Genomic DNA, 27,063 nt, shown 5'->3' with positions numbered 1-27,063 from the left:
AAGACCTAGAATAGTTCTTCAAATATTTTTTTCTGCTCTATCTTTCCTCTTTTCTCCTTCTGGGATTCCAATTACACATATATTGGACCTTTTATTGTTTTATATGTCTCTGAGACTTCTTTTTCCCCCCCAATCTTTTTTTTTCCTCTCTCTTCTTAATATTGGATAGTATTGATCTGTTTTCAAATTCACTCTTTCCTCTATCTCCATTCAGCTGTTAAGCCCATCCAGTGAATTTTTTATTTTAGACATTGTATTTTTCAGTTGTAGAATTTACATTTGGTTCTTTTTTATAGTTTCTGTTTCTTTGCTGTGATTTCTTGTTTTGTTTTGTTTTTTTCATTATTGTGAGCCTGTTTCCTTTATGTCTTAGGGCTTTAATCTGGGTTTGGATTCTGTGGATTGTCTTTTTTTGAGAATGGGTCACATTCTGTTGTTTCTTTGTGTATGGAGTGACTTTGGGTTGTATTCTGGATGTTGGATGTTATGGAGACTCTAGAATCTGTTATATTACTCTGAGAGTGGTTTTTTTTCTTTTTTTGTTTTTCTTGTTCTTTCTTTAACCAGGCAATTAACTTGACTGGAATATGCTGTAAATTCTGTGTTTTTGGTGGCAGCTCTTATCTCAGCTTATTTTTTTTATCCTTAGTTGGAGTCTGTCCCACACATGTGTGGTTCGGGGATCAGCCAGATACTTGAACAGACTTTATTCACTGAATTTGGGGCTCTCTCCTTTCCAGGATTCCCACCTTACTTTCTAGCAGCTGTGGTTGCTCTGAACTCTGCTTTCTGGTTCTTCAGGCCAGAAAGACTGTGGATTTTCTATTGGAGTTTTATCTGCCCTGCTTGGGGCCAACTTTGGCTTGCCCTCAGTCTAAAAGTCATTAAAAACCAGGTAATTCACTTTGCGCCATTCCGTTTTTTCCAAGAGTCACGTCTTGTCCAGAATCTGCACTGCTTTTGTTCTCTCTCCAGTGCCTTCAGGATTTTTGTTCATTTAGTTTTTGGTCTAGAGTTTATCATTTTTTTTTTTTTTTGAGAGGGGAGGGGGAAGATTAGCCCTGAGCTAACACCTGCTGCCGATGCTCCTCTTTTTGCTGAGGAAGACTGGCTCTGAGCTAATATCCATGCCCATCTTTCTCTACTTTATATGTGGGATGCCTGCCACAGCATGGCTTGCCAAGCGGTGCGTAGGTTTGCGCCTGGGATCTGAACTAGTGAACCCCGGGCCACCAAAGCAGAGCGTGCAAACTTAACCATTGTGCCACTCGGCCGGCCCCCTGGAGTTTATCATTCTTGTCTACAGGAGAGTTGGGTCTGGTAGGAGTGATGGTTTTTTAAAGAAACACGGAAAGATAAACCCTGACCTATCACTTTGTTTTGCACAGATCAGTAGTATGTCTCAAAATTCATTATTTTTGAGGAAGATTAGCCCTGAGCTAACATCTGCTGCCAATCCTCCTCTTTTTGCTGAGGAAGACTGGCCCTGAGCTAACATCTGTGCCCATCTTCCTCTACTTTATATGTGGGACGCCTACCACAGCATGGCTTGCCAAGCAGTGCCATGTCTACACCCGGGATCGGAACCGGCGAACCCCGGACCGCCGAAGCAGAACATGCGAACTTAACCCCTGTGCCACCGGGCCAGCCCTAAACAGCCTGTAATCTGTTTTATTCACATCGTGTGTTGTGAGCATGTTTTCATTATTCATTGCTTTTTAATGCCTGCATAGTATTAAATCATATGGGTGTACCATAATTTATTTAATAAATTGTCTATCCTTGGGGTATTTTATGTATTATTTTCATAATCAGAAAATAAGTAAGAAATACCTCCCTGGCAATATGTGATAGTTTTTCTTCTGCTTTTTTTCCCCCATTGTATCACTAGAAAGCAGATTACTTTTTGAGTTGAATGAGTAAGAAATTGGTTTACACTAAAATTATAGGCTCACTGAAGATGTGGCAAAGCTATCTGATTTTTAGCATACTGGAGAGAAAATTACTTTATTTAACTAGAGTCAAAATGTATTCTTGGTGCTTAATTATAGAAGTCAAATATGTGTGTATGCTGTGGGAGTGGTGGGCTGGCATGGAGACGTTAAGACAGGGCAGGCCGCTGTCAATGATGGCTGAAATATTGACTAGAATGCTGGGAATTTGTTTTGTCGCCTTGCTTACTTGCTTGTGGGTCTGATTACAGCTGCAGCTTACTACTTTGATAACATACAGATTCTGTCATTAACATTTTACTGGGCTTGCTTTATCATGCATCTGTCTCTCTCTCCATCAAGAGAATGCTTTTTGGATGAACACTGAAATTTTAAATAGGGCTTTTGAGAGGTGTAAGCAATTGTGCAACTTTACATTTAGTTTTGTAGCATTGTAGTTCTGTAACTGGAGAGAAATTCCTCTTGAACTTTAAAAATGATACCACAGTATAGTGTTTGAGGGAAAATTGGAATTCTCCAGTTGCTTATTTGTAAGGGAAAACTGAAATCAGAATATTCCTTTTGGATTCAGCCTCCAAAGGCAGTGAGTCATCTTTGGTGCTCACACTCCTGGCGGTGCTGTTCTGTTACCATAAACAGACTTTTGTAGCAGTGTTTGTGTGCTGCATGATTTAAGTGTTAGCTTATAAGGGGTAGAGGCCCTCGTAAGGCTCTCTGGCATCATATTCCTTCTTGGCACCCCTCTGCCTGTGTCTGTGCTTGGCTTGCACACAGAGTCATTTGAACGAGGGTGAGGATAGAATCTCACCTCATAACTCCATATCTTATTTTTCTTTTCTGAACTCAGTGTGAAGCCACCTGTTTTATGGTTTAGCTCAATTCAGAAAATATTACCCTGTACTGTGGGTTCAGTTTTAAATGGGACAAAAGGAATTAAAACATGACCATAGTTTAAACATTTAAAAGACTTTATTTTATGTTTATCTATTACTTCCAATGTGATTATTAACTTTGAAGGAAATCTGATCTATTGTTTTACCCTTTTTAAATTGTGAAATATAAAACACATCCAGCAAAAAGAAGCAGAATTGAAGTTTACAGCTCAGTGATTTATTACAAAGCAAAACATGTGCATAGTCACCACTCAAGTAAAGAAATAGAGTTAGCAGCAACCCCAACGCCTGCGTCTTCCTCCTTTTCAGTCCCTCCAGAGTAATCAGTATCCCAGTGGTTGTAATCACTTTCTTGCTTTTCTTACTTTTATTACCTGAGCCCATTTCCCTAAATGTTGTGGCTTAGTTTTTTCTGTTTTCTGACCTTGATGTAAATGAAATTACATATTCAGTATAGATTCTTTTGTTTTGAGTTCTTTCATTCAACATTAAGTTTGTGAGATTCATTCAAATTGTTAGTAGCTTCACTTTGTTTTCATATTTGTACAGTAAGTGTGTATCTATTCTGTTGTAATCTAAATAACGTGGTAGACAGTAGTGTTTCTCTATAGCTTACTAGAAGGTGTTTTTATCTAGTAAGCGTACACTACAGTTTATTTACTATCGATAGACATTTGAGTTTTTTCCAATTTTTGGCTATTATAGACAATGATGCTTATGAACATTCTTGTACTTGTCTCTTGGTGCACAGGTGCAGGCATTTCAATTGTGTGTCTGTCTCAGAATGACCTTTTGGGTCATAGGGTATACATATATTCAGCTTTACTAGAAATTGCAAACTGTTTCCCACGGCAGCTGCATCAGTTGACCTTCCCACCAGCAGGTTATGATAGTTCCCATTGCTTTACTTTCTTGCTAACGCTGTTCAATGGTAACCATCCCGGTGAGTGTGTAGTGGTGTCTCGTTGGAGTTCTAACTTAGGTTTTCCTCGTGACTAATGCAGTGGAGCACCGGGTCACTTTTATTGACTCTTTTGATAGCCTCTCTTCTGAAGTGCCTGCTTCAGTGTTCAGCCAGTTTGTATCTAGGCTCTCCTGTCTTTTTCTTAGTGATTTGTGGGAGTGTCTCACATATTGTCGACAGGAGCCCTTTGGCAGTTGTATTTGTTGCACGTGTCTTCTCCCACTCTATGGGTTGCCTTTTCACTCCCTTAAATAGTCTTTTGACAAATAGAAATTTCAATTTTAAGGCCATTCAGTTTATTAAAATTGTTTTCTGTTTAATGCTATCTTCCATTTAAGAAGTGCTTCTCCACCCGAAGGACGTGAAAACTTTCTTATAAATTTACTTAAATATAGAAGTTTTATTGGTTTGCCTTTAACATTTAATTTAGATCTACAATCCATGTGGAATTAATTTTTTGCGAATATATTTAGTTGGGATAAAGGTTTCTTTTTTTTCCTGTATCAGTATCCACTTGTCTTACTACCTTTTAGTGAAAAGACCATTCTTTCCCCACTGTTGTGCAGTGCCACATTGATTATAAATCAAGTGTCCGTAAAATGGGTGTCTCTTTCTGGGCTTTCTGTTCTGTTCCACTGATCTTATAATTGTGCCCATATTCTGTTCTTAATATCCAGTGCAGCAAATCTTTCAGTTTTGTTTTTCTGCTTAAAGGTTATCGTTTTGGTTATTCTTTGTCCTTATATTTTTGATATAAATATTTTCTGTTCAGTTTATTTGACTTATAACTTTATTGCATTGTGGCTAGAGAACATACTCTGTATGATTTCAGTCCTTTAAAATTTATTGAGACTTGCTCTGTGTATCTCAGCATGTAGTCAATTTTTATAAATGTTCTGTGTCTTCATGAAAAGAATGCATCTCCAAAAAAAAGATAATATTTTTACTTAAAGATGTTATTTGTGTAAGTAGAATAATAAAAGGAAGCTTAAATCACAGAATACAGAATTGTCTTTGAGGCAAAGAAAAATACCAAAAATTTACCAGGCTTTCTTGAAGCAGAGTGCATGGCTGATCCCTGGCAGAATACTCCACACAGTTAGAACTCAGTAAATGTGTGCTCAGTTTTTTTAGATGCAAAGGCATGTGATATAGTGTTACTTGAGACAAAATTCTTTTCCTTTGCTTTGGGTGCATCAGCTGTTGGCTAATAACTCCAAGAAGAGGATGTTGTAAAACTTTAGAAACACTTGCTTTCAGGATCTGCCAGAGCATCTTTTGGAGATCGGAAGGTGGAACTTTCCGGTTCATCCCAGCATGTCCCCAGCTATGATGTCTATAACCCATTCTATATGTATCAGCACGTTTCACCTGATCTGAGTCGGCGCTTTCCTCCTCGTTCGGAAGCGACGAGACTGTATGGATCAGGTATGAAATTTTTTTTGTTTTCCTCCTCTTGTGTTTCTCTTTAACAAATGGAGAAGTCAAATTAAATCTGAGGCCCCGGAAGAAATGATTCATGTTATGAAAAACAATTTAAAAATAAGAGAAGAGCAGACTTCAGAAGTGATGTGATAAATGTCACGACTTGTCCAAGGTATTATATCCAAGACAAAAATTGAAAGAATACTGAGTTATATGTGTTGGTAGTTCCAAATTCCATTTTAACTGTCCTTTTTTAAAAGAAGTTTTGTTTTCAGATTATTTTGTGTATATTTTATATGTCATCTATACATTCATAAAGTCTGCAACAGATATTTACTAGCTTTTTTCTTTTTTGCCCTATTCAGTTAAAATGATGAGTTTGGAAACTCATGATATGATTAGAAATATAAACAAAGAAAATAGAAAATGCCATAATGATTTTAGAACTTTCTTAGTTTCCTATTTGAGACGGTGTCAGTTATAGTCTATCTTGTATGCATCTGATTCATAGAATTCTCACTGTTTTTCGGGTTTTTGATATATATAGTTATGTCGACTACCAAATTCAGGATGAGGTACTGAAAATCAAGCTGAAGTATTTATTTAAATATTTATTTATTTCAGCACTATGCTAGAATACACAATTAGCATACGGAGTTCTATTCTTGAAGGATCTTACAGTGTAGAAGGGAAGCTCAAAATACAGGAGCACATGGTATTCAGATTTGATTTTTTTAATGTAATAAGTTTCACTAAACAGTTGAGTTGCATTCAGCACAGAGGACTTACGTCCTCTTAGATTATTTTTCTGGGATGAAGAATTGAGTCATGTAATGAAAAAGAATGAATTTTCCCTGCATGCTGTTTGATGTGGATGTGAAAATGTGGTGTTTGATTTATGTTGGTTTCTGGTTCAAATAAAAATAAAATAATTGAAAAACAATTTTTTTAGCTTCATTAGAAGGCTTCCCCTCTTAAATAGATTTGTATACCGTATTCATGATATATTGCTGTAGAGATTTAGTCCATTATAATTAAGTGGAATTCCAGTGTTTCTTCCTTTTTACTATAAAAATAGTAATTTTCTTATGTCCCTTTGTAGTTTGTGATTTAAGGACCACCAAACTTCCTGGCTCCCCTGGGCTGAGCAAGTCTATGTTTGATCTTACAAGTTCATCTCAGAGATTCATCCAGGTAAATTATTTATATAAATTTAATTATATGTGATAATTTATTTTCAAGCTAAAAATTCAGAAACGTGTGAATTAGGAACAACACGTTGTATATTTTTTGTAGACGTATCTATTCTACTATCTGAAGAAGAAACTCTTGGCGTTACCCACGTGCATTATTTTAGGAAGCTCTCAGTTGGGTACTGGAAGGCAGTAGTTTTTCTTTTTTTTTCTTTATGACTCCTGCGTCTCTCCGTTGGTGCTCTCAGGCAATCTTGAGGCAGTTGGCATTTAAAATAGTGTAGTTAAAAGTGCTTAATTAACTTTCTTTATTGATCATAACTACCTGGTTAGTATTTCTATTGAGCTGTAGGACTTTAGTTATTCATTAGTGTTAACACAGTGTCCTCCTATTTTTGAGATAGAATTGAGAATTTTTTGATATTTAAAAAAAGTTTCTTTTTTTAATACAAGTAAACTGTGATAATTATTTAAAAATTAGAAAGTAGACTTAAGCAAAGTAAAAGGACAAATCACCTGTATTTCTATAACTGGGAGTAAAAGCACTAGGAAAATATTGTTATGTATACTTGTGGATTTTTTCCCGTCTGAATGTCTATACATATATCTTATTAAAATGGAAGTGTATTCTAAATAATCCTTAATTATCCTCACTTGAGTTAATGTTTTGCAGACTTAATTCTTTATAGCACCAGTTCTTGAACATGCGTCAGAATTGTTTGGAGTTAAAATACGGATTGCCAGGCCTCACCCCCAGAGCTTTCGATTCAGTCAGTATCCCTGCATCGGGGCCAGAATTTGTAGTTCTAACTGGTTTCCAGGTGATGCTGATACTCCCGGACCGCAGGGACCATGCTTTGGTCACTGCTGCTTTCCAGGTTCTTAGGTAACAGGGCACTTCTAAATATATTCTGATTTGTATTAGTACTTTCAAGTATGAAACATAAGCAGTAATCTCTTCCTCCTTATTACAGGACCAAACCAAGAACAGCAAAGCCTTTCCCATATTAAGATATTTAAGATTTTCCTGATAACCACACAAAAGGCATCTTTCCTCTCCCTTATCTAAAAGTGGGAGATTCTGATCAGTAACACTGTCAGAATGCTTCGCATGCGGTTTGTTACTGGGAGGGTACTGGGGCATAAATTTCACAATCCTTAAAACTTGATATGTGATTTCCAACTAAAGAACTTTATTTCTAGAGAGATGATTCGTTCTCCAGCGTGCCCAGTAGTTGTTCGTCAAGGAAGAATTCTCAGGGGAGTAACCGAAGCCTGGGTAAGGAAGAAAGTGTCCTATCTTTATATTCCTAAGGGAATTATTTCTACCCAATAGTAATTTGAAAGTAAATATGATAAGGTAAAAAACCTCTAGATGATTATACCTATGTTGGCAGTGTTATCTGCCTGTGAATACACAGATCAGATGATCCATTTTTTAGTGTTTAGGCAATGCATCGTTAAAAAAAGTGAGGCAGTTAAATATAGATATATTTTTTGACATATATTAGTGAAGGGACTTCTTAAAGCATTCAGTATTCAGGCCATATCAGTGTTGTTTGGAAAAGTTTTTCTTAGTTTTAACTTCAATCCCTCAGGCTATAATTGGGTTAAGTTTTTAAGCCATGTACTTTTTATACCTTTTCCCTAGGACTTCAACAGAAACATTGAAGTGTGATTTTTGTCTTTTTAAATTGGCAACTTTAAAAAATAATTGTAGCATTTTTAATTATGCTCTTAAAATTGGATCATCTCAAAGTTTAATCGGGTTAGAAGGATTGCATAGCAATTCAGACGTCTTTGTTCTTTCACAATTCAGATACAATTACTCTGTCAGGAGACGAAAGAGAGTTCGGGAGATTGAACGTGAAAGTATTTTATAATTCTTCAGTAGAGCAGATCTGGATCACGGTTTTACAGGTAAGTTCATTAGTTAATACCGCCTTTTCTTACAAAATTGAATATTTAGAAATTATAGGCATCTACTGTCGCTCTCTTGTGGAGCATGGGCCAGTACCTTCTTTGCAATTTAAGGTTCTTTAGTATTTTGCAGAAAATAGTATTTAATAAAGAATCTAAAGGAAATAAATCGGTATGATGGAAGGAGGTTTGTTTTTTAACCTCAAGAAAGAAATTGATGTGATATCTAAAACATTAAATGTTAAATTATTTTAATGTAGATGAAACAAGAGCTCTCAGCAGACTAAAATTTACTTTTATAGTTTGTATCTAACATCAACTCAAGAAATACATCAAATATTTGTATTGTCAGCATCCTTTGTGAAATTCAAACTGTATTTTTAATTTTTTTAGTGCAGAGATTTAACTTGGCCCTCTAGTTATGGAGACACTCCTACTGTTTCTATAAAAGGAACGCTAACACTCCCCAAACCAGTGCATTTCAAATCTTCAGCCAAGGAAGGCTCCAATGTAAGTGGCCGTGATTGAATTTCTTTTTATGTTTTTCTCATATTTGTCACTTTAACTCATGTAAAGAATTGGAATAAGAAAGTGGTTTGTTTTTGGGAAACTACAAATATGTATCCTTTGCTTTTTAAAGACAATTTTGAGCCTCAAAAACATTTGATAGTTCATTGTCCAATATTAAGATACATTTAAAAAGAAAATCTTAATCACTATAAATATATAGAAAATGAATAATATCTAAGAAAACTACTTTTCTTATATGAAAGAAAATAATGTGTATGTTTTCATCCTCTCTCCCCCTACCCCACTTTGGCTTTGAGAAATAATTGCATGATTGCAATTAATTTCTTCTAAATGCTTGCAGTTATTGTAACTGGAAGACTAATAATCCCGAAATTGGTTTTATAGATTCTAGATTTCACGTTAACTTAAATATATCTTCATTTCTGTCTTCTAATGTGGGTTGAAAAGTTAGTGTTTTTCCATGCATATGAAGGGTATCTCCTGCAAGAACATATCGTTTAAAAATAAGCCAATTCATGGGGCCCACCCCGTGGCCGAGTGGTTAAGTTCGCGTGCTCCGTTGCGGCGGCCCAGGGTTTTGTTGGTTTGGATCCTGGGTGTGGACATGGCACCACTTGTGAGGCCATGCTGAGGCGGTGTCCATGTGCCACAACTAGAAGGACCCACAACTATAATATACAACTATGTACTGGGGGAATTTGGGGAGAAAAAGCAGAAAGAAAAAAATTAAGGTAATTCAAATTACTAATAAACATGCAAAAAGTTTACTAGTAATCATAGAAATACAAATTTAAATTACATATTGCTTTCACTTTCTTTTCTTTCAGTTTTCCTTTTTTTGCTTATTAAAATTAGGAGAAATTTTGCAAGTACTCTAGAACATGTAACTTCTTGAAAATTATTTTGACAATTCACATCAAAATCTTAAAATATTTACACTTTTTTTTTTGCTGAGGAAGAGCAGCCCTGAGCTAACATCTGTGCCAGTCTTCCTCTACTTTGTGTGCGTTGCTGCCACAGCATGGCTTGATGAGCAGTGCTGGGTCTGTGCCTGGGATCTGAACCCGTGAACCCCAGGCTGCCTAAGCAGAGCACCTGAACTTAACCACTACACCACCGAGTGGGTCCCTAAATATTTATACTTTTCAGTATAGTAATTCTACTTGGAATCTGTTCCGTGGAAATAAGCTAAAATGCAAATATATATATATATGTGAAGTTCTTGGCAGTTCTGTTCATAGCAGAAAAGTTGGAAACGATCTAAATGCCTCATACAGGGGAATGGTTGAGAAGCCTCATGGTATACCGTGTATATTGTTTCCTAGGATTTTTATAACAAAGTACCACAAACTGAGGGACTTAGAACAATAGAAATTTCCCTCTCACAGTTTTGGAGGAAGTCTGAAATCAAGGTGTCAGCAGTCTTGGTTCCTTCTCTGAGGGAGAATCTGTTCCGTGCCTTTCTCCTAGTTTCTGGTGATGGCCGGCAGTCCTTGGCGTTCCTTGGCTTCATTCTCATCTCAGCTTCCATCTTCACGTGGCCTTCTCCCTTGTGTCTGTGTCTTCACATGGCCGTCTTCTTATACGGACACCAGTCACATTGAATTAGGGGTGTGTCTGCTCCAGTGTAACCTCACCTTAACTTCACCAATTACATCTTCAGTGACCCTATTTCCAAATAAGGTCACAGTCTGAGTTTCTAGGGGTTAGGACTTCACAATCCTTTTAGAGGGGACAGAATTCAAACCATGACACCATGTGATAGAATACTAGGCAGCCATGAGAAATAATGTTTAGGAAGAGTTTTTAAGGACATGGCAAAATGTTCTTAATAAGTGGAAAGGCAGTAATCAAAATTGATGTATATTTCTTAGGATCTCACTTTACCAAAATCTGCATAATAGAAAGTCTAGATGGAAATAAATCTTAACTCTGGTTATAATCCTGACACTCAGAGATGAATACTTTCTGAATTAAACAATTTCACTTTTTGATTTTCAAGTAAAACTTAGTTACTTTGGGAAAAGTTAGGAAAAAATGTTCTCACATTAAAACTTGCATAGAATCTTACTTTTAAAATTTATTATTATTTATTAAGTGGTTTGGGAGACCCCTATTGTGGCAAAATGTGAAGTAAACCAGTACGCTTGCTTCATTTGTAAGCTCATGGCAGCTGAATTTCAAAGTTAAACATTTTATGTATACGTGTTATTGGTGTGATCCTATGACCTGAGACTGAAAGAAAAAGATAGCTTAGGTGGTTGGGAAGCTCTCCAAAGCACAATTCTGACTACAGAGACATATAAAACCATTGCAATAAAAGTGACAATTTGGGCACAATGTCTAAAATATTGATATAGTTGCCCAGATATCTTGCCTTTTCAACATGCAAAAACTTATTTTCAAAACGATGCACTAAAGATGGAAAGAAGGAAGTATATAGCAAAGAACTGTCTAGTGTCAAGAAGATGTTAGCCCATGGTAAGCCAAGGTTTTAAAAGCGTTAAAAGTAATAAAAAGAACATTTGAAAATATTCTGAGCATGGAAAACACTGACTTGTTGCTTGGGGTGGATGCTTATAAGAGAAGGTAGAATTTTAAACTCGTATTTTCCTTTGTCTTCTCTATTAAGGAGGTTGATTTTTTTTTTTTTAAAGATTTTATTTTTTCCTTTTTCTCCCCAAAACCCCTCGGTACATAGTTGTGTATTTTTAGTTGTGGGTCCTTCTAGTTGTGGCATGTGGGACGCTGCCTCAGCGTGGTTTGATGAGCAGTATCATGTCCGCGCCCAGGATTCGAACCAACGAAACACTGGGCCGCCTGCAGCGGAGCGTGCGAACTTAACCACTCGGCCACGGGGTCAGCCCGCTAAGGAGGTTGATTTTGAGATTAGAAAAGGTGGAACAAACATCACTGAAAGAGAAATTGAAGCCTCAGATAGATGTGAAGAATGGTAGCTCCTTTAAAGAAAGAATTCAAGTCTCTTAATGTGAACAAGTTAGATTTTGTGTACTGAGAGAGCTCGCATGAGATTCTTGAACCACTCTTACTGACTGTTGAAGAATTGTGAATAGCAGGAAGGATACTCCAGAACCAGAGATGGAAAACGACCTAATTTTCCAAAAGGGAAAAGATATTCTGGTAGACTTGGTGTTAATATTGACCTGAATTCCTGACTAAAAGGACGATTTGTGAAATTAAGAAAGGCAGTATCCAAGATAAATTCTGGAAAAACAATTCATGGCCATTCTCATTTTCATTTACATTGAAAAATATTTTTTGTTGTTGTAAAAAATTAAATCTACTTTTCCTAGATTATAAAATGTTATTTTTGTTTATTTTGTTTTGGCGTATCACCCTTTTTTTCAGTCCTTTTAAAATAGATTTTATATTTTCTTTTTTTTTTTAGACTATTGACTTTATGGAAACTTTTGTATTTGCTATTAAACTCCAAAGTCTGCAAACTGTGAAGCTTGTATTTAAGATTCAAACCCAGACTCCCAGGAAGAAGACGATCGGAGAATGCTCACTGTCACTCAGAAGTCTGAGCACACAGGAGACAGATTACTCTCTGGATATAACACCACTTTCAAAAATTTCTGTAAGTGATAATAGGGTGTAATGTTAAAAGTACTTCATCCTTTTAGGATTATTTAGTGGATGAGTTTTTGTTTGTTGGAGTGTAACTTGACCCTCTAGAGTATATTAGGAAGGCTCTCAAGAAGCAATAATAATCATCATCTTATTGTTTAATAATATTTTTAAAATAATTGATAAAAGGGTAACAGAGCCCCTTTTCTTTCTCCATTGGGAAATAACCTTAGGGTTACCTTCTTCTAGTACATTTTTTATTAATGTTTCATACTTCAGGGGAAAACAGCCCTGAAGTATGAATAATTCCAAATTATTAATTAATTGTTTTCTTTTAGTTTTTTTAGTAGCTGATCACTTAGGAAAAGCAAGAAAGAACCATAAAGTCCAGCCTCAATCAGAGATTGTACTGAAGTAGATAGGAAAGTTGTTTTAATCCTGAGTAAGCTACGTATCTGTCCGTAAATGGAGTAGAGTGGAGGTTCCTACGGCTGGAGTTTTTGGTAGAGAACTTGATTATCTCTAGTGCTGACTGGTTTTTGAGACCTCATATTTGCTCCTCTTAACAAGCCGGCTGAAGGTTGTCTTTAAATTGTTCAGAAATCCCTAATAATTTAATTATATAGTTTCTATGCCGGGATAACATTTATAGAAATCAGTCATAAGCTTTTTATAAGGTCAAACCTACATGTGATTTTAAATTTATATAGGATTTATATTTTATCTACTTTCAAAAAAATTTAAGGTGACTTGAAGTGATTCTTAACTCCGGCTACACGTTAGAGTCACCTGGGGGCTTTAGAAAAATGCCCACACCTACACCATTTACATCAGGATTTTGGGGCGGGGGCAGGGGCACCTGTAGTTTTCAAAAGCTCCCCCAATGATTCCAATGGATAGCCTGGCTTGAGAACCACTGAAGTAGAGGGGAAATTAGGGGTTAAAAAATAAAAACCAATAAAAAACAAAGAAATACTATAATTGATCAAGAAGAGTTGAAATTTCTTGATCGTTATTTCTTGTCCGTTATTTTCTGTCTCCAACCCCAGTATATTTTCTTTATAGCATTTATCGCAATTTAGAATTATTTAAATTACTTGTTTTAAACAAAACAAAACTAGGGTCAAGCTTTCATGTGTTTTCTTCCTCTTTTGCTGTGCTCTTAATAAGGGGCTGTCATATTCTTGGCATTGAATGTTTGTATGTAGGTAGGTATGAAAGATACATGATGAGTGAAAGCATGCTAAATTAGATTGTTGTTATTTTCTGTTAAAATATAGCAGATTTGTAACTGTGAGGGGAGTTTATCGCTTGCATCTTTGAAACTACCTTAGTAGACATTCATCTGCAACTGTATTTTACAGAAGGCACAAATATATTATTCAAACGGATAATTCAGATATTAAAACTTTAAAGACTACTAGTAGAGTCTATCAGAAGAAAACTCAGCAAAGGTAATTTCTGGGGAATTAAAACATTGTAATCTTACCTGCGTAGGGGAATTGAATGAGTGATTATGGCTAAGTTTCTACCAAATTGTATTTCATATATGGGAGGTCTTGTAAACATTCGTCTATCTGTTTATATGCCAGATGCTAGGGATACAAAGATTGATGCCCGAAAGAAGAGCTTTTGGGCTATACTGGACCAGTGACTTTATGTTACTGAGCGTGAATGTTTCCTGTTACTGGCTAAAGCAAGATTAGCATGCTTTGTTTCCTGTGTTGAGGAGGACAATTGGCATTCTAGTTGTGACGTTGAAAGAGCCAGACTTACATACCCATCCTCTACTCTGACAGCTTTCACCCCGAACAGCACAACTTTCATGTAGAGCTAACAACTTCTTCAGGACAGATTTCTTGACCTTGACAAATAGTCACATGTTCATTTGAGAACCCAGATTTCTCTGTTGGATAATGTGGAGGAGACAAGATTTGCCTGAACAAATCGCTGACATTCGTGGAGACTCACCATGGGGCTGAATTGGTCCTAAGTGATGAAATGTTCACACCAAACTTATGAGCTGCTGCCCTTGTTGTCCCTGTTGTGGAGACCAGGACACTGAAGTGCTTGCCTGAGTTCATAGAGCCGGTAGCCGAGGAGCCAGGATTTGGAAGGAAGCATCCTGACTCCAGACCAGCTCTCTGAACTCTGCCATGTGTTGCCCCCGCTAAAAAACTATTCTCAAACATCACCAGATCGTGGTTTTCTCTGGTTGTGCTTAACATTTCACTTTCGACAATTCCAGGAAGGCTAATAAAGTTTTCTTTTCTTTAAAAAATAATACATTATTCAGGAATAGAGATCATGTATCTTCCATAGTTTTGTGCTCATTAAAAATGCACTTAATATATACCAGCCAATTGATTGGAATTTTAATTTTGTGGTTATTATGAGATTGAAACCCACTTTGAATAGTTTTTCATGATCTGGATTAATATCCTGGAACATAAATTGAATTTGTGAAATCACCTTGGCAAGTAAGAAATGGTAAACCTGTTACCAAATGCTGCTCTGTTTTATGAGAGTGAACTCTAGAAGTATGTAACACTAAGAGAAATTTTGCCACCATTAAGTGTTTTTATGTGTTATTACATTGTGGGTAGGAAACTATAATGAAAAATTTGTATCCATGATTTCCTTTGTGTTTTGTAAACAGTACTGTATTTTTTAAAATGCCAAGGACTTTTTTTTCATCAGCAAAGGTTTTATTTTACATGTGGCTACTGAATGAGTTCATGTGAAAAGATATATTAATCCATTCTCTTTCTGATTAAAGCAAAAGCAGTAAATTCAGCATTTGTTGGCAAAATAGACAACTTCTGTCATCATTTTAGACTTTTCAAGGAGGAGTGTAACCTCAACAGTTGAGTCTGTCCTTTTAGGTGATTCTCTTTTTACTGTCTCTCTCTTGATTTCTTATGGCATGACCAATTTTAAAACACAGAATGATGTTTTAAGAAAATGCCCAAGATTCAGTCAATGGTATATACATAGAAAGGTTCTTTTTCAATGAGCCGTGAGCCAATTATTGGAGAATACTGGGCGATTATCAAATCTGAAACCAAATGAAGTGTCCTTCAGCTGGTTTGTAGCTCTGTTGGCATCAGTACGAGCAAAGACGGAAGTGTGTGCTGAGCCCTAAGCGAGACCGTTAACATTGTGTTCTTGCTTTTTCCCCATTCTTATTCTTTTCAACACGTGAATGGTGATGTTTTTGTGTTTGGATGACTTTATGTTTCTTTCTTTTATTTTTCACTCCAGGGACCTTGGAATCCACATACGTGGGTTGGCTTGTGTTCTGTTCACAGACAAATTCCCAACTTTCTTCTGCTCTGAGTCAGCAGTACTGAAGAGCACATTTTACCTTTTCCCCCTGTCTGCGTCTCCTTCATTTTCTTGTTGCCTCAGGTTTTCTTTGCCCATTTCCTTGTTGTTTCCTGCCTCGTCACTTTCACTAGCTTCCTTCCTGCCAACTCTCCTCTTTGGCTTTGCTTCCATTCAGCATGGTAATTCAGCTCTGAATCCACAAGTCTGTCGATTCTACTAATCCTTTGTCTTCTGATTTTGGTAGCACCTACTCTGATTTCTACAATTAGAAAAAATAATGCTGATTCTCATGTCTAACATTTTTTATTGTATTTCATATGTTCTTCAAAAAATAATTCAAATGGCTACATTGAAGTCTTTCGAAAGCGTGCTCTTTGGGTGTTTATTTCGCTGACATTTTCTCTAGTAAAACTGCTCAGACATTTAATTTGTTTTTAGTTTGAATTGTCTTTTGGTCTCCCTGATTTCGAAGGATCGGTATGTAGGTGTAACTTGTATTTTCAGAAATCATGAAAGTGAAAACCTCATATTTACAGAATCCATGACATTTATCTTAACCTTCTCTTAGAACATACAGCTTTGTGTGTCAATAAAAAGCAGCCTGTTCAAAATCTCTAACCTTAGCTCTTTAGTTTTGAATTTTTGAAATATCCCAAAACTTTGTTCTTAATTACCAAATGATGCTTTTTTGATATGCAGGTTTGCCACGCAGAGCTTGAATTGGGGACTTGCTTTCAAGCAGTAAATAGCAGAATTCAGTTACAGATTCTTGAGGCGCAATACCTCCCAAGCTCATCAACACCACTGACTTCGAGTAAGTATAGCAGTGACTCAAAGTGAAATTTTCAGAAAATATTAGTGAAAGATAGTTTTTTCCTACATTTCTTACAATGGAGATTAAAATCTTAGTTACTTTTGTTATTTGACTTAAATACTTACTTTTAAGTTAAAATTACTCTATTGGATTTCAAATTTTAGCCAGTGTGTCTTCCTTAATCCGCTGGTCTCTTGACTCTTATCCAATTGTGAGCTCTGCATTTGATGCTGTTCCTTGTTTAGCTAATTTGTTAACACAGGTTGAGTGTCCAGCGGACTGTCAGATATGTCACCAGCCTAGATAATTTATCCTCTCTCCAGGTCTGTGTTCTTTGTTGGATACTCTGCTAACTAGAAACTTAATTTCAAAAAAAACAAAAATATCAAACACAAACCTTGAAACACTTTTCCCTCCCTGCATCTTTGGGTACAACCAAGGGTTCTGATACTTGAGTTGTCTAGGCCTGGTTCATGCGGCTGCCCCTTGGGCTGGAGGTTCATGCGGCTGCCCCTCGGGCTGGAGGTTTGAGGTCAGTCCTGCCTCAAGGGCTAAGCGTCGGGTAAGAGTGCTCTTTTTTCCTATTAGAAGAAGAGGAAATATCTGGAGGCAGGCAAAAGCAGTGGATGTCCACTGTAGCTATAAAAACTGAAAATAAATGCCACTCAGCATTCAATTCAGGAAACTAGAAAAACAGCAAACACACAGGAAAGTAGAAGTAGGCAATTAAAGCTAAAGTTGAAGTTGATGAATATGGAGTCAACAACAAAAGACATAATCAATAAAACCAAAAGCTTTTCGTTTGAAAAGATCGTTAAAATAGACCAACCTGTAGGAGGTCAGATCAAGCGAAAAATAAAGAAAACGTGAACAAGAAAGATGATATAATTTCAAATTCAGAAGAGATTCAGTAATAAATAAGACAATACCGTTTATAACTATACCAATTCATTTGAACAGCTATATAAAATAAATGATTTTCTAAGTAAAAAATTGTTGAAATTGACTCCAGAAGAGGGAGAAAATCTGAATAACACAATAACCATGTAAAAGTAGTTAAAGACCTGTCTCTAAGAAAAGCACCAGACCAAGATGATTCTACTGGCAGATTCTGCCAAACTTTCAAGGAACATATAATTCCTTATTCTGGATAAGCTGTTCCAGAGCATGAAAAAAAAAGTAGGAAAAAGTAACTTTATGAGGTTAGCATATTTTTGATGTCAAAACAGAAAAGATAGCACACACAAAAAGTAGCCGTAGCTACCATCACGTACGTAGATAGATGGAAAATCAAAAACTAAAAAAATAAGCAAATAGAATCCAACTTGACATTAAAAGAATAGATTACCAGGACTACCTAGGGTTAAGTCTAAGAAACAAGGACAACAGTAGAAGTCTACAGATGCAATTTATTACATTAACAGGTGTCTCCCTTTTATTTTCATCAAAACTGCCAGTCAGGATTACCGATGACCTCCATTTTATAAATCTGATGGTCAGTTCAGTCCTCACTTTGCATCTCCCTCCTTTCTGGAAATTCCCTCCTCGCTTTCTTGCTGCCCTATAACTACTCAAGTCTGTCAGACTGCACTTTCTGCTTGAGTTGTAAGCACTGTGTATCAGACTCCGGAGTATGCTTAGGTGAAAAGCCACGTAAACCTAAATTTTACCCAATACAGTTCCCATCTTTTAGGATTTCACTCCTCCAATTTCTTCCTGCTTTTGGTCAATCTTTAGTGTCTTGAACAGTTGCTTTTAAAGTTTTTCCCAGAGTTTATCATTTTTACCTATGGCAAGGTGAGTTTGTACAGGCTAGTGTACCGTTACTGGAAGCTCTGCATCTCAGATTTATTTAAAGAATAGATTTTCTCTAGTGGGCGTATGTTTGACTTCTGGAGTCTCAAGCAAAGAATTTTCCCCATATAAAATTGTGAAATAAATTCCTCTAGCTGTGCAAGGAGCTGGCACCTCTCACTTGTGCAGTCGTTTTCAACGTGTGCTCCTTTGTTACTCACGCCTGCAATTCCAGTCTTCAGTGGCATTCAGGTTAGAGGGAGGTTAAATTCATTGAGCTTACGGTAGCTATTTGCAAAGTGTGATGAAAATTAGAAAGTTTACTAGAGAACTTTTCTGTTACGGCAGTAGCTCCTCAGATCTTTAAAAGTGGCTTATTTATATTTTTCCAATAGACATATAGATATGTATCTTTATATAGCATTTTAAATAAAATTTTATATATCCAAATTGCTTGCATTTTAGGTTTTTTTGTGAAGGTGGCAATGTTTAGCTCAGGAGAGTTGATTTATAAGAAGAAGACACGCTTACTGAAGGCCTCCAATGGAAGAGTAAAGTGGGGAGAGACTATGATCTTTCCGCTTATACAGAATGAAAAAGAAATTATTTTTCTCATTAAGCTTTATAGTCGAAGCTCCGTGAGAAGAAGACACTTTGTGGGGCAGGTTAGTAGGGAGTTTTTATTTGAATTCTTTCCTTTTACTTTTCTATGCATTTAATAAAGTTGGTTAACAAAGAGAATACAGGATAAAATTTAAGTTGGGTATAGTAAAATTCTTCAGTGTCATAAAATTCAATGTTGCCACCAAAATTAACTCTTGTCACACTTTTTGCTTCAATATAAATAGGTGGAATTTCTGAGCAATCAGGCTCTTAAGTCTTTTTCTGAGCTTTTCAGCTTTAAAGACTGTAAGATCGTTTTTTCAGTTCTGCTGACTTGTTCCTTGTCAAGGAGGGAACAGCAAGTATTTAAATCAAATTTCTTAAGGTTTTAGATATTCAACTTACTTTATTCTGTTTCAGGTTCAGTTTAATGTTTTAACTCTTTATGCTACTAACTGAATTATATTAGATTTGAATTCTTAGAAAACATCAATTTTAACAGCGGTTGTGGTATTATTTAGAAGGTCAGTGTTGGTTCTGGATTACCTTATTTAAAAATTCTTAGAAATTTGTATTAGACAACATGACACTTGCTCACTTGCCAATCCTGCAGGAACTTCTTTGCTTTTGTAGTTTCTTTCCTTACTCTCAGTGGATTAGTGGTATGTGTCCGTTATCTTTTATCTTAATTGCAATTGTTTGACTCACATTTAAATTCCAGAATCTCTATTATTGGTTTAAAAGCTTTTGCTTACCAGCAAGATGTTATTACCAGTCTGCATAAAATCGTCAAATTGTATGTGAATTTTCAAAGATTAATGTTAACTCTCTGACTCACTTCTTCATAGATTTTACCTAAAATAGTTGTAAAAAATATTGTAGCTTTGTTGTTCTTCATTTATTCTTATATGGGAAAGAGTTTGAACTCAAGAATTGATGTAACTAACATACTCTTCAAAGCCATGAGGCCTGTGAAGTGAATTCAGTTAGTTTTCCTATATTGTCAAGCCTCAGCTATCACGTTGGAGTAGAGCAGATTTACTTGACACATGATTGTCAGGGGAACAGCTTTGGTGGTTCCACTTTTTTGGTTGAGATTCTAGTTAAAAAGAATAATTCTGGAAAGGTTCCTGCTGATTGTCTGTTCCCTCCAGCTCGTTTGTTGCCTTAGCAGCCACCATGATGGGGCAGCCAAATGTGGACTCAAGGCCTCCCACTCCTTTATCAATCGAAGCACTCTGATGTCATCTGTTTTTTATATTAAGGTTCTTTGTAAGGTTTTATTTGACAGAAAAGTTCTTCAGACCAAAAAATGAAGGGAAAAAAGTTTGAAAACCACTAACCTGCTCCAATTTCTTTGTTTAAAAGAATTAGAAACTGAGTCTCAGAGAAGTTAATCCCAAAGTAACAGCATTTGTTAGTGCTATAGCTGAGGTGAGAATTCAGGCTTTTTGATTCCTTGCCCACCTTGCCTCCATGATATGTCACCATTGTGACGTCTTGCATTTGCATAATGCTTTACGGTTTTCCCAAGTTCATTCGCATCTGTTATCTAAAGTTACATAAGTGATAGGTACTATGAATTATTTACTATGGATCAAGGATGACTATTAGATTTCAATTAAAATTATAGTTTTATTTAATGTAAAAGTACTTTAAAATGCACGTTCCTTACCAATTTAAATTAAATCATGATTTGTGGGACCAGTTCTGCGGCCGAGTGGTTAAGCTCGCATGCTCTGCTTTGGCAGCCCAGGCTATCACCAGTTCGAATACTGGTCACGGACACGGCACCATTCATCAAGCCTTGCTGAGGTGGCATCCCACGTAGCACAACCAGAGGCACCCACAACTAGAATATACAACTGTGTGCTGGGGGGCTTTGGGGAGAAGAAGGAAGAAAAAAATAGAAGATTGGCAACAGATATTAGCTCAGGTGCCAATCTTTTTTTTAAAACAAAAATCATGGTTAGTCTCAGTTAATCTTTACAAAAATGTTTTTGAGTGACCAGGATCAATTTTAAGTTGAGCTCCTAGATTTATTGACTAAGAAAGGAAACTGTTTTTGGGGAAAATGATTTTGTAATACCACACATTGAATTTTTAGATTGAATTGAATCATATAACATAGTCTTTAGGGAAACTAAATAGGTTAAATGTTTTAACATTTAAGTTTCAAATAGAGAAATCAAACTTTTGGAAAAATGGAAAGATGTTTAATTGAAAATATGTAAACCAAACTTCCAGTTGTCTTTCCTCAATAAGAATAATTAACTGTTTGAACTCAATTACCATTATTGTGTTAAGTTAAGTTATTGTGTTGTTCCTTTACAGATTTGGATAAGTGAAGACAGTAATAACGTCGAAGCAGTGAACCAGTGGAAAGAGACAGTTACAAACCCAGAAAAGGTGGTTATCAAGTGGCACAAATTAAATCCGTCTTGAAGACTTCACACATTCATTTGGTGAAGAACTTGACGTTCTTTTAGAAGACTTATGGCTTCAGTTTCCTACCAATGAGAAGAGACAAATTAATGCATTTGTCGATTCATTTATGGAGGCCATAATTATAGTATATAATGGATCTGATAGAAAATTAAACTTGATAAAAAATGGGGTGAATTATATCAGATATCCCAAGTAGAGGAATTATTTTAAAACTGCTGAAATAGACAGTAAATGAAAGGATAGTATTCCTAGGGCAACTAAGTAAATTATGACATCAATGAGAATATCAGCCGCCGATAGTTATTGCTATATTATGTTTATGGGTTTCTTTGAAGCTTTACCTAGATATTCAAAATCTAGTGTATCAAGTCTCTTCTAGTACTTTTAGACATTTAGAAGACTTTCCCACCAACTGTTTCAGTGCTAGTCACCACTGATGAGATCTCGACTCCACCGTTTACCTTTTGCTACGTATTTTCTCTCAGAAAGCAAAAATGAATTGAACCACTTCAACTCGTCAGTACTTGAGGAAAGTTTGCGCCCTGTGTTTACCATTTCTTACATGTAAGGCATCACACTGCCACTTTGTAAGCTCTTTATCTCCAAGGAACTTCAGATATAGAGAACTATTTTGGCAAGAATAAATGAAAACACCGAAAGGTTTAATTGGAAACCCTGTATACACACATTTTGCATGTTTTCCTCCCGCAAGTAGTTTACTCTTTATTTTAATTGGAATTGAAAGAAGATCCTCATCCATATGGCCCATTATCATCTGTATGGCCCATCCTAATTAGCAGAATGAAATGAGCTTAAGTAGCAAATTCAATATTTTTTGATCATCACTTCCTTGTTTTTAGTTTTTTAAATATAAATTGTTCTGTAATCCGCAGCGTTGGAGTATTTTCCCATGTGTTTTAAATGATCATACATGATAGAGCAGAAAGTATTTTCTATCACAGTTTCTCTTAGGTACTCATAGAACTCGGTATGTGCAGGTAGCTTCAGTTTAATTGGCCATACAAGCTATGGCCGAAAGAGCAGCTGTTTGGAAAAATGAGTAATGCCGTTCCTGATCTTGGAAAATTTGACTTTATTTTTGCTAATGAGTAGACCAAGTGCTCTGTGTTCATGTCTTCCATTTTTCTTCCTCTCTTACCTGACCCACACGTGCCAAGAGATAGATGGTGATGTTTTAGGCCAGAAGTATCCTTTATGATAGCTTAAGCACACCCTCTTCATTCCAGTCCTTAAGTTTTGTGTATCTCATTAAGATTTTCCCAAATAAACACTGAATTCCCCTTTTCCTGGGTACCACCTCCTCAAGCTGCAAAATGTACATACTTTGCATGCCCCTTGCTTCTACTGCCTAGAGTGTATGGTATTCTGGTGGTGTTGACAGGTATCTGACACTGTGCATTGTAAAATAATTTTTTTTAGATTTGTGAAAAATGGCATATTGGTCAGTACTCACATGGACTTTTAAGAGAAATCACCTTGTGTGGTAGTATTTTGAATCTTTGAGACAAATGGCAACTATTAAGAAAATTATTTTTAAATAGACTTTATTTTTTAGAGAAGTTTTAGATTCACAGCAAAACTGAGAGGAAGGTACAGAGTTCCCATATACCCCTGACCCCCGCAAGCACAGCCTACCCCACTATCAGCATCTCGCATTAGAGTGGTGCATTTGTTAAAATGAATGAACCTACATTGACCCATCATTACCCAAAGTCCATAGTTTACATTAGGGTTCCCTCTTGATGTTTTACATTCTCTGAGCTTTGACAAATGCATAACGATGTGCGTCCACTACCAAAGTTCCATACAGAGTTGTTTCACTGCCTAAAAACCCTCTGCAAATGCAACTACTTCAATAGCCACCACAGAAGTAAATGTTTTGGCTTTTAGATAATAAATAACAGAGTTCATTATTTTAAAAAAATCTAGAATTTCATTTGAGCAGTTTTTTGTGTTCTATTAATGCTTTCAATACCTAAATTTATTATATGTAATGTATTTAACTCAATTTTTAGTTTATTTAACTTTTAATATTTTTTCAATATGTATATAATGTATAATTTGAGGGAAAACTATGACTTCTTGGTTTCTTATATGTCTTAGAATCCTAGGTAAATAAAGCAATTTAAAGAAAACCTTTTCATTTAAAAGACCTTTCAGTTAGATAAGTATTGACACAACTAAGATCTCAGATATTTTAATTAGTGTTTACTTGAGCCTTTTTTGGGTGAAGGGTACTGAGTACAGATGATATTCTTGTTGTTTCTTTGAAGCTTTATGTAAAAATATAAAAAGAAACACACTCTTCTGTTAATAGCTACTCATGAGAAAAAATTAGACGCTGATAATAAAAAATGAGATACTATGCAAAAATCCTTTCTCTTTGTATTTGCATAGGCTTCTCTTGACCTTTACCCACTTATAAGAAGGAGAAAAGAACCAAAATGATGCTGGATGACCAGAGAAAGCCATGGAAGGGTTCACATTGATAGCTGGTAGTTTGCACAGTGCTAACCCTAACAGTGTATTTATTTATTTATAAGCTTTCCGATTAATACAATTAAATGGCTGCAGCCCACGTTAAAACATAACATCACTATTTGGCTTTCCTTTGGTTTTGCATGATTTTTTTAGAACTCCTAGAGAAATTACCACTGAAGTGTACCAGTTCAGCTCTTATCAGACTGTTAAGAAGGAATCAGTGGGATGTTGAACATATATTATGTAATTGTGGTCTGAAAATAACCTAAATTTTTGAATTTAGGACTGATGTTTGAATACAGTTATGTGAATTTCTCTGATACTAACGTACTGAAACTGTATTTCCCAGCAAAAATTTCCATCATTTCTTTAGTCAAATTGGTTATTTACATTTATTTAGTCAAATTGCTTATTTATGAATGATTTCAGGAATTTTGAGTCAATTTCAACTTTTTATTGCATGGCAGCAATGGATATTTCAAAGATATACATTTCCTTTGGTGTTTCGTAGGGTATATTGGAGGAAAGACCAGATAAAATATGTATCTAAAATAGTTATGAGAACACTGTATTAATCAGGGTTTTCCAGAGAAATGGGACCAATAGAAAATATATATATATTTTTTACTATGAGGAATTGGCTCATGTGTTTATGGAAGCTGAGAAATCCCATAATCTGCCATGCAAGCCAGAGACCCAGGAAAGCTGGAAGGATAATTCAGTCTGAATTCAAAGGCCTGAGAACCAGAGGAACCAATGGTATAAACCCCAGTCTGTGGGCAGGAGAAGATATTTTTCCATTCAAGCAATTAGGCAGGAAAAGAGGGGCAAATTCCTTCTTTCCCTTTTGTCTATCCAGGCCTTCAGCAGATTAAAAGATGTCCACCCACACTGGAGAGAGCCGTTTACTGAGTCCACTGATGCACATGCTAGTCTCGTCTGGAGAAACCCTCACAGACGCACCCAGAAATAGTGTTTAATCTGGGCACCCCTGGCCAGTAAAGTTGACACATAAAATTAACTATGATAGACACTTACTGGTATTCTCTTGAGGCTTCAGCTATGCTTGTCCAACAATAAATTTCAAATGCTTGAAGTGTTACCTGAAACATTGAATTGAGGAAAGAATGATGAAAAGTGGGTGCAAATGAAGTGCGACGTGCATTTGGAAATACAGATTTAAGGTTAAAAAAGATATTAAAAGAGTCAATGTAGCCCTCCAAAATTGGGTTGTATTTTATGGATGATGAATTGTCTGAAGATGAATGCTACCTACATTTTCAGTAGTTTCCTAGTGGAAAATGTTTTTTAAATAAGGAATTACTGATTTTTAAATTTTTTCATGTATGAAAAATCTGATCCCTAAAATAGCTATATTTTATTAGTTGTTAAAACTGATAACCAAATTAAATCATACGACTATAACTGTGTTAACTATATGACCATATTAAATCATAGGGCTCTGAGGACAGAGGAGATGTCTAGAAAGAAAGTTCTGTGCATCTTCTCAGATGGCTAAAATGTCTCTGATTCTATGCTGTGCGAAATCACTGAACGAGATATGTGTTTGAGATATGTGTTTAGATGATGTTTATTCAGTCTTGATTTTCATATTCTCATGCTGTGGAATTCGTTTTCTGGGTCACCATTTTGTAGTTTTTGAAGCAGCAGGATGATAAAAAATATCTACCCTTCATGATAGGACTAAATTTATTTTAACAGAGATAAGTTTGGTGGACTGTGGCTCTTAATTGTCTTTTAGTTCAATTTCTGGGTCCTTAATCTTTCTTGATTATACAATGTATGGAAACTTGATCTTGAAACAACTAAATTTTTAATTGAGCTATTTTATATATTTAATAATTAAATGCAAAAAATCTATATAGTTCTCCATGCAAAGAACACTTCTAGGTACTTTCAGGGGTACAAAGATAAATAAGCCATCACTCTTTACCCTGGGGTTTTATATTTTAGTAGAGAAATAATATAAAGCAGAAATGTAGTAGAAAGCAGGATTTGAGGTATGGACAAAGTGCTTTAGAGGCCCAAATAAAGAATTAAGTGCAGCTCAAGGAATTAGGAAAGGTTTGGTATGTCCCTGATCTGAAGCACACAAATCAGGCAGATTGGTAGCACTATGAATTCCTGATCACTGAGTCTGCCTAACTAGCAATCTTACTTCATTTCTTTTGTCAGCTGACTCGCTGTGAAAAAGTTTATTCTCCCTTCCACTCTCTTCTAACCTTCAATCCACCTGCTCCTTTCTTTACTCTTCGTAGATCTTATTTTGTGCTTTACAAGGAAAGCAATGTCAGGCATTCCTTCAACTTCCCACCGTCATATCCACAAGCTGATTTTTGCCTATATCCATCTTCGGTTGTGTTAGAAAGTCAGCCCTTGCTTGTGAATTCTGGTGCAAGCCTCTCTGCTTTTTCAGGGATCTCATTGTATTTATTGTGCCTGTTCTCTCCTGTTTCTTGAACCTCTTCTTCTCTGCTTTATTCTTCTTAGCATCATCCAAACCTCCCTGGTGCATGCATGACTGTCTCAAAATAGGTTGGTGATGCGTTCAATGGAAAGAACTCAACACACCATAATGTGGGGGTTAGGTTTCTGCACTGATGAAGGAACCTCTGGAAACATAATGCAGAGTCACGGCAGCGCACTCCCTGTGGAGATATGTCTTCCCAGGTCCCCAGAGTTCGCCTTGGGGCAGGCTGCTGTGAACGAGTCTCCATGTGGCCAGTGAAGATTCCCAGAAGCTCTTTTTGCATTCTGACAGGAGTTTTTATTCTTTCCTCATTTTCCTTCTCCCACCTGACCATTCATTCCAAGCATAGCCTTCATTTCTGCTTACTTGGCAGATGTTAGTAACTAGTAGAAAATATTCCCAATAAATTCCTGAGTACTTACCAAGAATTTAAACGCTATAATACCCCAATGAACAAGAGGGTTAGTTTCTCAGCATACGGTCTCTTAGGTCACCTACGCTCCAGACCTCTCTGGTCTGTTTATTTCTTCTAAAAAATTCCTAGACCTCCCACTGTTCTAGATTCTGCCTTATCCAGTCTCCTCTTTATAGATAATTTCTGACCGTTCTTAG

The 27,063-nt window shown here is 36.1% G+C and overlaps 1 protein-coding gene across 4 annotated transcripts in view; it reads left to right on the top strand.

Moving 5' to 3' along the window:
* Positions 1-26,858, top strand: part of TC2N (tandem C2 domains, nuclear) — a 44,335-nt gene extending 17,477 nt beyond the window's left edge. For 3 of the 4 annotated variants that reach the window (XM_046647688.1, XM_046647689.1, XM_046647690.1), the window contains exons 4-12: positions 5,070-5,237; positions 6,337-6,428; positions 7,631-7,706; positions 8,247-8,347; positions 8,741-8,857; positions 12,288-12,479; positions 16,499-16,613; positions 18,873-19,072; positions 21,345-26,858. In XM_046647688.1, coding sequence (XP_046503644.1) covers positions 5,070-5,237; positions 6,337-6,428; positions 7,631-7,706; positions 8,247-8,347; positions 8,741-8,857; positions 12,288-12,479; positions 16,499-16,613; positions 18,873-19,072; positions 21,345-21,455 — 1,172 coding nt within the window. In that variant the 3' untranslated portion in view covers positions 21,456-26,858. Of the gene's footprint in view, positions 1-5,069; positions 5,238-6,336; positions 6,429-7,630; positions 7,707-8,246; positions 8,348-8,740; positions 8,858-12,287; positions 12,480-16,498; positions 16,616-18,872; positions 19,073-21,344 lie in introns of those variants that run through there. The other variant, XM_046647691.1, reaches the window with a different exon arrangement.
* The last annotated feature ends 205 nt before the right edge of the window (positions 26,859-27,063 follow it).

The sequence above is a fragment of the Equus quagga genome, chromosome 20, assembly GCF_021613505.1.
Source record: "Equus quagga isolate Etosha38 chromosome 20, UCLA_HA_Equagga_1.0, whole genome shotgun sequence".
Taxonomy (NCBI): Eukaryota; Metazoa; Chordata; class Mammalia; order Perissodactyla; family Equidae; genus Equus; species Equus quagga.
This window is presented reverse-complemented; position numbering and strand designations above follow the sequence as displayed.